Here is a 12500-nt window from a genome sequence, read left to right as displayed (position 1 = left end):
AAGGTCGATGTCGGTTATGATAGAGGCACGTGTTTGTGTTTGGTTTCGGCGAAGGTAGTAATGGTGAAAAAAAAAGTTTTAAACATAGCACACACACACACACACACACACACACACACACACACACATATATATATATATATATATATATATATATATATATATATATATATATATATATATATATATATATATATATATATATATATATATATATATATATATATATATATATATATATATATATATATATATATATATATATATATATATATATATATATATATATATATATATATATATATATATATATATATATATATATATATATATATATATATATATATATATATATATATATATATATATATATATATATATATATATATATATATATATATATATATATATATATATATATATGTGTGTGTGTGTGTGTGTGTGTGTGTGTGTGTGTGTGTGTGTGTGTGTGTGTGTGTGTGTGTGTGTGTGTGTGTGTGTGTGTGTGTGTGTGTGTGTGTGTGTGTGTGTGTGTGTGTGTGTGTGTGTGTGTAATCCACCACGGCCTGATCACAAGCTGGATACGTCATCGCCAGCAAGTATCTTCCCAATTACAGCAAGCTCTTTATAGTCGATCTTTGGGAACTCCTAGAACCTTCACACATCACGCACCCCATTCCTTGTGCTCAAGGGGGGACAATAACCACTCAAAAAATCTCGGCCTGAGCGGGGCTAGAATCTCAGCCTGCAGGGCAGGGCTTTTTGTGCGGTGTGTGTGTGTGTGTGTGTGTGTGTGTGTGTGTGTGTGTAAGGGTATAACGTAAACTTAAATTATGGAGTTGAGTAATGATTATAATGATTGTGGTGGCGGAAGTGTGTGGTGATAGTGGTGGGTAGCAGAGATGGTGACGGCCACTGGCTTAGTTTATTCTTTCAGGGCCAGTAAGCAGCTCCGTCTATAGTGTGGAGTAGGTTGAAGCCTCGTCAGCATTCTAAAGTCATGACGTTAGTTGTTTGGTAAACTGGACGTGATGGACAAAATGGATTCATTTATGTTTTTTTTTTCGTGCTAGTTTATAGCGCCGGTAGATTTTCTTCAGGGGCCTGGTGGTCGGCCCAAGCCCGCCATGGCGCAGGAAGTGTTTATAGTGGCGCCATCTTTTCTTGATTTATGCTGCACCCCGGAGCTCATTCTTGACTCACTTGGACGGTTCCTCTTGAGTCCGGGTTGATAGGTGGTCTTCAGGACAGCATGTGGGTAGTCTTAAGCCACTCGGCGGTGACTGAAGCATCCCAGGTTGTAGCGGCGGATTCAAAACCGCGTCGTCCAGAACGCGGCGGATGCAGGGCCCGCACGCTAACCACTCAGCCACCGCATTCCCAAATTTTGATAACTCTCTCTCTATGGTCTATATGTTCTCCAGGTATTGGCGTAGAATGAATTCACACAGTCATTTCAGCCTTCGGGGGCATTCCCCCCCCCTCTCTCTCTCTCTCTCTCTCTCTCTCTCTCTCTCTCTCTCTCTCTCTCTCTCTCTCTCTCTCTCTCTCTCTCTCTCTCTCTGCTTGAGGTGATATGTATATTTATATAAGATATCTGTTATATGGTTAATGATAATTATATAAAATTATTAAAGTAGAATACACACACACACACACACACACACACACACACACTTGTGTGTGTGTGTGTGTGTGTGTGTGTGTGTGTGTGTGTGTGTGTGTGTGTGTGTGTGTGAAAAATTCACTCACGGCCTGATTACGAGCTGGACTCGTCATCGCCAGCAAATGCCCTCCCGAGTAGAGCAAGGTTCATTAGTCGATCTTTGGGCACTGCTGATACTTAAACACACCTCGCACCCTGTCCCCCTTGCTCAAGGGGGAACAGTAACTGCTCCTTCTCAGTGAAAAATCCCGGCCTGAGCGATACTCGAACCTTCACCTGCCAGGCCATGAAGCCCGGCAGCGCAGCTACCGGAGTGTCTGTGTGTTTATTCACTGCAACCGGAGCTGGAGTCTGCGCCCGTCGTTTGGCGTGAGCCAGGTTTGGGGGCTGTGGGCGCTTGACGCCCTTTGAACTTCCGGGCCCGGCAGGTGCCAGACCACCACCTCGGGAGGCGGGACACGACCTCGGCGAATACCCTATACCTATTCACTGCTGGGTGGACAGGGGCGCAGGAGTAAGGAGATCGCCCATCCTTTTCCGCCCCGTGTGTTTGTGTGTGTGTGTGTGTGTGTGTGTGAGAGAGAGAGAGAGAGAGAGAGAGAGAGAGAGAGAGAGAGAGAGAGAGAGAGAGAGAGAGAGTCCTTTCCGAGCAGGTGTTCTCGTCTTAAGGAGGTAGGGAGGTGTTTACACCTAGATTACATCTTCTTGTCCTGCCGTTAGGTGACATGGAGGACAGGAACGAGTGTGCCGCGTTGTCTGATTTCAACATAATCGTTAAGACACCTCTTTATAACCTTTTTTTATAATTATTGCGCCTCTTCTGTTCAGTGGTTAGCGTCTTTAATTATGAATCTGCAGGCCTAGGTTCGAATCCCAGGCTGGGCAGCCCACCCAGCTGTTCATTCTTCTTTTCGGTATGGTCAATAAATGGGTACCGGGGAAATCATGGGGAAGGTAAAGTGGAAACCCTGTTATTACACTGGCCCTGTGTCGGGTTAGTTGGTTCTGACTCACAGGCCCAAATGGACGGAGATGAGCACTGCCGCCGAGCGCAGAAGTCGCTAAGCTCCCAACTTTAATTATTTACACCTTCCTTATAGTTAAATATTATTTTTTTGTTAAAGAAACAACACCTATTATTTGAAATGATAAATGGATACTTCCCATAAGCTTAACGCTTATATGTTCCGCATTTTTGCTGATACAAAGGCTTTTTTCTCATTATTATTTTTTGCCTATTATCTGCTTCCTTTGCTGTAAAACAAGGACGTCGTTTTTCCTCTTTCCACAAATTTCTGTCAACCAATAAGCTCTTAAGGGTTGTCCCTCCTAGTGGGTCGAGCTTCATCCAGACACTCAATGAGGTTGGTCATGCGTTCTTTGTGAGTGATCAGGCGAGGCAGGGTCTCTTGGGCCATTCATTCAGTGAGTGTTGTATTGAGGGAGATTGTTAGAGCACAAAATTAACAACTGTATTAAATTTTCTTTTCACTGTTCAGGTAACTTCAATGGAAGAAAAAAACCTTATGCGAAGCATGATGATTAATTTTTTAAACATTTATAAGCTGATTATTTTTATATCGGTGAAATGAAACCTGTTGGGGTTCATCCTAATGGAATTTATGTACGAGCTAATATCACGTTGTGTGTGTGTGTGTGTGTGTGTGTGTGTGTGTGTGTGTGTGTGTGTGTGTGTGTGTGTGTGTGTGTCATTCACTTACGATCTGATCACCTGCTGGAATTGTGACCCCCAATCAGTACCCTTTCGGAAAGAGGTCTTTTGAGCCCAGAAGACCCACCTACGGGTACTGCTGAGACCTCATCCCCCTATATCTCTTTCTCAAGGGGGGGCAGTAACTGCTCCTGTCCACGAAATAAATTTAGTGGTCTGAACGCGACTAGAATCTCAGCCTGCCGGGTGACAGGAGTGGTATGTGTGTGTGTGTGTGTGTGTGTGTGTTGTGTGTTGTGTGTGTGGTGTGTTGTGTGTGTGGTGTGTGTGTGTGTACACACACTTGTGTTGGTGTCAGGTGTAGCGAATAGGCAACAGGTGCGGGTGATGTGGTGTCGACGATTGCTCTCAGTAAGCGTCCCACACACGATATACTACCACGTCAGTGATAGTTACTTGTAACTGCCCGTGCTGTTTGTTTCCCTTTCCTTTCTTCTCTTTTCAAAATAGCAACTGTTTTTCCTTCATCCCTTCTGCCATCCCTCATGCACTTTCCCTGCCAAGCCTCTTTCGATCCCCGGCTCAAACGAACTTTTCTCCTATTGAACTCGTTTACCTTCCCTTCCTACGAGAGGTTCCTTCGCGGGTTTATTTCGTTTCATTACTTTTTTCCAACCGTTCTTAAATTTGTACTCCACATATTACTGATTACCTTTGTTAGTACCTCTCTTTCATAACTGTGTGTGTGTGTGTGTGTGTGTGTGTGTGTGTGTGTGTGTGTGTGTGTGCGCGCGTTTTTTTTTTTTTTTTTTTTTTTTTTTCCTTGTTCCCGTACTTGAGGATCCTGCCTTTCAGGTCTCACTGGTAAAACTGGAGTCTCTGAAAATGACACTGATTCCATCTGGTTTGTGTTAGACCACATTTCATGTCTTGAGAAAGTTATCTGAAATAAGAAATTATCGTTGAACGATATAAATACTCTGAGGACTGCAAATCTTCAGCTTTGATCTTTCTCCTGTTATGAAATTTCACTGTGTTTGAATAAAGTTACCGTCACTATATTCTCTTCACTGCCACAAATATTACTTATGAAATTACCCTGGCGTAGGTTTTAGTCTCCCTGATGCCCCAGGTCTGCTGTCATGCATTTGGAGATAAGGTTAGCTTGAGAGGGAAATACAAGGATTGTTGTTACTTTTACCTGTGTTTTAAGCCCATTTCACTGTCCTCGCATCATGAAGCGTTAAATCTCAGTGCTTATAGGTCAAAAGAAATTTCCATAGACTCAGAATTAGAAAAAAATATGAAAGATTATTAGTTATATGCTATTTCAACTGCTAAGCTGAAAACAGTACCACTGTACAAAATCTAGTCTCGTTCCGTTTCAGAACGCCATGTCTGTCGTTTTTTTCTCCATCACTGAGTATTTAAGATTAATGTACCGAGTGATCGCCTCACATAATTGGTGAATGTGCGAACCATAGTTTGTCCTGCTGACGATTGACTGTTTTCAACAACCGTCGACAAACAGAACCGCACCCACGAAGTCAAGAATATCTGCCGTCGATTGAGACTTGCCAAAAAAGGCACCGGTGCGAGATCACAAGACAAGCAGCAAGGTAAAACGACATCATAAAGAGAAAATTCCGCATTTGACACCACGGGCTTTTAACACAAGTGCTCATCAATAATGTCTGAAGGTAGCTACTACAGGCCTGAAAAAATAGCATTCTCTTCCTTTTATTTTATACTTACTTTTTTTTTTTCTCTGAGCTGTCTCCCTTGCTGTAAAAAAAAGGCATGCAGAACAGTTTGTGACCATGATGGCAGTGTGTTTGGGGAATGTTGCAGAGAAATAAGGGACAGGGTTGACTAAAAGGATTTATAAATTTAAAAATGAGGTCCAGTGACAATTGAAGCAAGTAGCAAGAGGGTGATGCTGGGTAGTGGCACAGAAGCAAGGGACTAGGTAATGTGTCGGAGACTGATGTACTGATGTGATGGTGGTAGAGGCGCTGTGTCGTGATGTATTGTGGAACAGTGGGGTGGTGCGTGCCGCCCTAGTGTCAACACAGGAGCGACCAGGCACGTTAAGGGGCGTGAGTTCACATGTTTTTTACACATTTCATCTGGTCCTCGCTCCTTGTACATGGCAGTCATTCCTTGGCGAGTCAGGAGGGTACACTGTCTCTCCTTAACACAATTGATTTGCTTATAAAGTAGCAAGAGTTTGTGATCTGAGAGGCTGTTTCCACAAATCTCGAATGGTATGAAGTGAGATCTTGATTTTGTAATAATTGCAAAACTTGCACAGGACCCCCTAACCTAAGTATTCATCATCTGTTCTGTGTAATCAAGCTTGGCTTTACTTCTTTCCCGCAGGGGTGGTGTTGCATTGTGTCTGAGCCCGCAAGGTCGAAGGAACGGCGAGGCACTGATTCGGTTTATCTCTCCTGAGCATCGCGACATGGCTCTCAAGCGACACAAACACCATATTGGCAATCGCTACATCGAAGTGTACAAGGCCACTGGGGAGGACTTCATTAACGTTGCCGGCGGTGAGTATTCTGTAACTTCCTCTTGCCTCCGAGGTTTTGTTCGGTGAAACTTGGGCAGGTTCGCGTCCTTTAATTGTAGAATATAAAGGGCTAATAACAATGGCAACGAGGCGATGGTAAAAGTCATATAGCATGGTTTAAAATACCTTAAATATATTAGCGACAACAAGGATATAAAATGATAAATGTGTAGCTGGCAGGTAGAGCCCAGTAGTGTAGAGATTGACAAAAAAATACGGGGTAAAAATAAGAAAAAGTCACGTCAGGAAAGCTAAATTATGCTTACCACCACACTGATATATCATGATGGTGTATTGGAAGGGGCTGGGTTGCTTCGCATGAGAATGGGAGGTTGATGAGCCTTGGTCATGACGAATGTGCGTGGCTCAAGCTGGGAGTGGCGGTAGGTGCAAGACTGGGTCTAGTCATGACGGCCAGGAAGTCTGGCCATGACGTCAGATGCCATATTGCTTATTAAGCACCTATTCCATTCACTTCCATTCACTTCCGTTAATCAAAATTTCTTCCTTCTTTCCTTTCACGTTCCTCCTGTTCACTCACTTTTTTCTTCATACTCTTGATTCCGCACTCACTCTTCCACATTCATTTTTCACTTGTTTACTTCTATATTCATGCTTTTCTCAGCCTTCACACATAACCATCCTTCATTTCTTTAGTTTGCCTTTTGATTCCTGTTCAACTCTTCCTTTAAACTTTTCATTATCGACCTATTAAATCGATCTATCCAAGCCTCGGTACTTTTCACACACACACACACACACACACACACACACACTGATAGTTTTTGTATTTGAGCCTTCGCCTCCACGTTTCCTCCTTCCACGCTTCTTCAGGTATCTTCATTTTAATTAATCTAAAAGAAAACATCACATCAGTGTATTGGATAATCTCCACATATAAATTTCAATATAGACTTTATTTGATATGCTCTCTCTCTCTCTCTCTCTCTCTCTCTCTCTCTCTCTCTCTCTCTCTCTCTCTCTCTCTCTCTCTCTCTCTCTCTCTCTCTCTCTCTCTCTCTCTCTCTCTCTCTCTCTCTCTCTCTCTCTCTCTCTCTCTCTCTCTCTCTCTCTCTCTCTCTTTTATATGTCAGCTATTTACTGTTTGAAATTGTATATTTTTTTCCGTATACATTAAATAAGGCTAAATAATGCTGAATATGTCACTTTTTAGGATAAGAGGAATGAATGGTATAAATTCCACAACATGTTACAACGTTGCTTTCCGACGTTGTCGGTTGACAGTGGTCAAGGTCAAGGTTACCTTGTCACTTCCTCCCTGACCTCCACCCATGATGACAGCCACTCCGCCGTGATGTATGACTCTTGTTTGGCCCATGCTACCCCCCCCGCTGCTCCTCTTGACCGAAGTCGCTGAACTTAGGTATGACTGAAGATCCGGACAGCATGTGGATAATCTTCCGCCACTCGGCGATGACTTGAAAAATCAGCGTGTTTTGGTGGGGACTCGAACCTAGTCCGCGCTAGGTCCGCGGGCTCACCACGCCCGCACGCCACCGTCTTCCCATAAATCCATGAAGTCTCCCCAGTTTGCCACCTGGGAACACACTTGCATCCTGCCATGGGAAGAAGGGCTCTGAAATATTATCAGGACCCTGCATCAGCCCAAGTTTCTAGGTGTAGTTCTCCGAACTGGGACCGGGAAACAAGCATCATTGTCCAATTGAGGGATCTGTTAGCCGTTCCATTCACCTTAGGTGCTGCTCAAAGGTTCACCGTAACTTTGTCTTGGGGACATAACGTTTTATTAAGCTCGAACTTGAATGAGTCATAAGTATACGTTTTTTCTTCCATCACTTCTCTGTTTTGAAGTTGTTATTGGTCACACACAAAAAAAAAGAAATGATACTAACAATGGACCAATATGGATATGTGATTATGTCCTCTCACTCATTGTCAAACCTAACAAAAGCATCACAAATTGTTACAATGGAATTTCGATTATCCTGAATGCGATTTTAGGAGTGTTTGAACGTGCAGGATTGCACATATATATATATATATATATATATATATATATATATATATATATATATATATATATATATATATATATATATATATATATATATATATATATATATATATATATTAGCATCCTGATACTGTTTACCAGGCATTTTAAAACATGCTATGATTTTAATATTGCATTTATACCTCCCGGGCTGGGCAGTCGGCATGTGTAGGCGGCGTGCAGTCCATCCAGCTTTTCATCCTTCTTTTCGGGATGGGCGTTAAATGGATACCTGGGGAAACCTGGGGAAGGTAAACTGTGGCAACTCGGATGTATACTGATCCTGTGTCGGGTTAATGGGTTCTCTCCCGCCACAGGCTCAAAGGGCCAACGGGACGGAGATGAGCACCGCCCCCGAGCGCAGCTCTGGCATATGCTCCCAACTATACCTATACTTTTATTTGTAGCTCGATATGAAAGCTTAAAATAATAGAATGAAGAATATTGACCGTAGAAGAAAGTAACTGGCCTGAATTATTATAAAAGCCATCATGTGTTCCTTTTTATTAGTTAATAACGTGTGTGTGTGTGTGTGTGTGTGTGTGTGTGTGTGTGTGAGAGAGAGAGAGAGAGAGAGATGCTGAATATGGGGGTATACCCAGAAAGTTCAGAAACATAGCTACTTTTGGTGTGGTTGAATGTTTTGCAACAATGCTGGCCTTGTTTTTTTTTTTTTTTTTTTTTTTTTTTTTTAGAAAGGTCCCTTCGATGAAGCTGTTTTCTTAGTCATGTAAATTCGTTTTCTCTATAAACTTAAATGTTATGGTGAACCTTAGGTGACTAGATGAGATAACTACCGACGTGTGTAAATATTGGTGTGTGTGGGGGGGGTCATCATCATTATCAATAGCAGCAGGAATCATGCTACCTACCCATGGAGGTGCCGCAGAGGGCGTTACTGAGTATGGTGTCCCAGGTGGAGCGGCGGTAGTGGGAATAGGCAGCGGGAGAGGGACGATGCTGAACTCCGTGCAGGACATCTTGTTATTTAGCACCGGGAACCTCTCGGTTGTGAGGCGATGTGTGTGTGTGTGTGTGTGTGTGTGTGTGTGTGTGTGTGTGTGTGTGTGTGTGTGTGTGTGTGCAGGGCTGGATTAGTTCACAAAAAGTCCTACGCCACCCATAATTTTGGGGGCAACCATATAAAAATTGTGATATCTGTTGCGGAAGTTTTAATGAAGCATAAATATCTTGATAAGATATAAACAAATATCTGCAAGAAAGTAATTTTTCTTGACTTGTTGTGAGAAGACTGTTCAATTATATTTTCAAATGTCATTGAGGTCACATCATTTTCAATTGACATCACAACTAAAGCATTGTCATTTTCGAACCATTGTTGAACGGAATGAGCTTTTGATCAAAGAAAGTCTGGGAAATAATCGTTCACTTAACAGACTGCGACTGGCAATGTGAAGAACAGTCGAAGAGCAGTAGAAACAATGGCAAATACCGACTCCACGGCTGGAGTCTTCCTCTTATATTTCAACAGGATTTGAGAATCATGATGCAGATTCAAATGAGCCACAAATTCTACGAAAGTTGCAAATTCATTTTTGCAGTCTGACTCCAAGCCATTGATTAATTTTTTCAGCATTTTTACACATAAACTGTCAGCTGTGAAGCATCCTCTTTAATAGATGGCCTCATGAATGCAAAGTCATCAAATGTTTGGTGATAAGCATGCCGACGTTGATTTAAACTTGCAAGTAATTTCTCAATGATGACAAAGTAAAAACTCTGCAACCGATATTGTTGTGCGCCTTGAACATCTGTATTTGGTTCAGCAGAAACCTGCGTCGTCTTCTATTTCGCTCCTTTTTTATTCATATTCTTATTGAACAACCTCCATAAGATTCTTTGCTTCATTTTCCAGTTTATCAAATTAATCACGGTTTAGTAACAAGACTTTCAAGTGATAAAAACAATGATACAGCATCGTTGATGTCAAGGATCGTGCTATAGGTTTTAGGAGTTTGTTCCGAAGAACACACATGGGTACATGCATTTTCAAGACACATTTATTTTTTCCTGCAAATGCTGATGCAAAATGTCAAGTGCCTTCATTTTAATTATATGCCATTTCATTCAATTTTCTGTCGATGTTGTAGTAATTCATGTGCATTGCTTTCACGGATTCAGAATAACAATGCCAACATGTGGATGACAGTGTTTTTAGAGTCAGAATTCGATCTTTTCATAAGCTGCCAATCCCTTTGATAGTGAATTTCAGCACTTTGTTGATCCAGCCGAATATGCATATAATTCTTGTACCAGCCCAAAGAAATTGAAAGCAACCAGGCAACCGTTGACACTGTTAACATCAACTTTATTTAGGAATGTGCTGCACATGGAATATAATCTGCTGGTGGATTTTTCTCTTTAATTCTTGCTTGAAGAACAGCATATTCCCAGGCATATATGCAGCAATACCAGGACATTGATATCAGCCACAGATACATCCTTCGGGAAGCGGAGTCTTATAATAAATAACAGCGCCAGCACGGAGTAGAACATCTTTTTATTCTTGCAACGTTTCGGAGAGACTTACTCCATCATCAGGCATAACTATGATAAGTTAAGAACGAGAAAACATGTAAAAATTGTGTAAAATATGTTGGTAAAATATAAAACTAATAAAAGACTAAAAAGTGTACATAAAATAAATTAAACACCTAATAAAACACTAAAAAAAAGTAAAACACTAAAAAATACTAAAAATAACACACTAAAAATAAATATAAATATATATATATATATATATATATATATATATATATATATATATGTGTATATATATATATATATATATATATATATATATATATATATATATATATATATATATATATATATATATATATATATATATATATATATATATATATATATATATATATATATATATATATATATATATATATATATATATATATATATATATATATATATATATATATATATATATATATATATATATATATATATATATATATATATATATATATATATATATATATATATATATATATATATATATATATATATATATATATATATATATATATATATATATATATATATATATATATATATATATATATATATATATATATATATATATATATATATATATATATATATATATATATATATATATATATATATATATATATATATATATATATAAGGGCGGTGGTGGTGGGTTTAAAGGACGATTGTGTTATCGACTGGTAGGTGGAAGGAGGTGCGTAAATTCTCCATACTAACGTATGGTGGACCGTTAACAATCTTGCAACGTGAAGTTTGCCATAAGGTGAACTGTTTTTTTTTTTTTTATTACCGTGCGGAAGAAAAAAAATATACTTCTTCAAGACTGTTTGCTACGTAATCAAAAATTTAGTTTTGAAAAAATGGAGATGTGGTAGTGTGTGGCACGATGTTACTCTTCTTCAAACTTTATCATATGAAATGTGTAGAGAATACCAGATGATAAATATAGCTCTGGTCTCGTTCGCTCTTCTCAGGGTCTTTTCTACACTAGCATCTTGTAAAATAATAGATATGAGCACGAAAACTTGAGATGGTTTCGAAGCTACTCTGAATGTTATAATGGTCATTACACGGCTTTAAACAAATACCCGCTACATGTAGCCCAAACCTTCGAATCTCCTCTGATAAGCTGATAGCAAGATAAGCTAGGCAGCAGTGCCGGCCGACTTACTTCCTCACAGCACACTCGAGTCCATACAGAGGAGGGACACTGCTTTCTGCCCGCCAGTCACAAGATATTCGTGAATTTGCTTCAGATCCCCTGAAGCGCTTCGAATTGGTGTGTGTGTGTGTGATTGCCTAGGGTCGCCGAAGTCAGTAGCGGTCGTGGTGGTGGGGAATGTGGTAAAGACAAGGACGGTCCCAGGAGAAGTGTGAGTTTTCCTCGCTCTCAGGAATACGTTGGTGGCTTCTACCAGGCACGCCACCTACGTAAGACCACCTCCAGTGATTCTATCGACGATTGTTGTTATTATCGAGAGGTTTGAACTTAATACCTTCGAGACAAGTCTGCAAGTAGTAACTGGACAGACAGTGAGCGTCACCATGAGCGAGAAGAGCCAACGTGAATCCGGGCGGAGTCAGCCCTTGCCGCCCATTCATCCCGAAACCATGTCCATGAATATTCACCTTAACATGCAGCACGCAGCCATGCAACAGACTATGCGCGTTATGAACATGATTCGTGAGTACCTTTTCTTGCAATTATGCCTATCTTGCTTTTCCACCTGTCCTCAACTGACAAACATACCTGCACGTTATCCACCTCCTCTCTCTCTCTCTCTCTCTCTCTCTCTCTCTCTCTCTCTCTCTCTCTCTCTCTCTCTCGTGTGGTGTGGTGTGTGTGTGTGTGTGTGTGTTCCAGTGCCTTCTGCACACATCAGTTAACATTGTTTGTCAATAAGGCAGTAAATCCAAAGTTCATTAATGCTATAAACAGCCATCACTTGATTATGCACAAAAAATCGTGGATGACCACCATTAGCTCTTGTATCTA

General features: G+C 40.5%; 1 protein-coding gene across 12 annotated transcripts in view; it reads left to right on the top strand.

Moving 5' to 3' along the window:
* LOC126980954 (RNA-binding protein fusilli-like) overlaps positions 1–12500 on the top strand; it is a 111279-nt gene that overhangs the window by 51161 nt on the left and 47618 nt on the right. For 8 of the 12 annotated variants that reach the window (XM_050831414.1, XM_050831415.1, XM_050831410.1 and 5 more), the window contains one exon: positions 5721–5896. In XM_050831414.1, coding sequence (XP_050687371.1) covers positions 5721–5896 — 176 coding nt within the window. Of the gene's footprint in view, positions 1–5463; positions 5606–5720; positions 5897–11659; positions 12189–12500 lie in introns of those variants that run through there. The other 4 variants (XM_050831417.1, XM_050831422.1, XM_050831419.1 and 1 more) reach the window with 3 other exon arrangements.

Source organism: Eriocheir sinensis, chromosome 46 (genome assembly GCF_024679095.1).
Source record: "Eriocheir sinensis breed Jianghai 21 chromosome 46, ASM2467909v1, whole genome shotgun sequence".
In the NCBI taxonomy this organism is placed as follows: Eukaryota; Metazoa; Arthropoda; class Malacostraca; order Decapoda; family Varunidae; genus Eriocheir; species Eriocheir sinensis.
The sequence above is the reverse complement of the archived record's forward strand: the minus strand, read 5'-3'. Positions and strand labels throughout refer to the sequence as shown.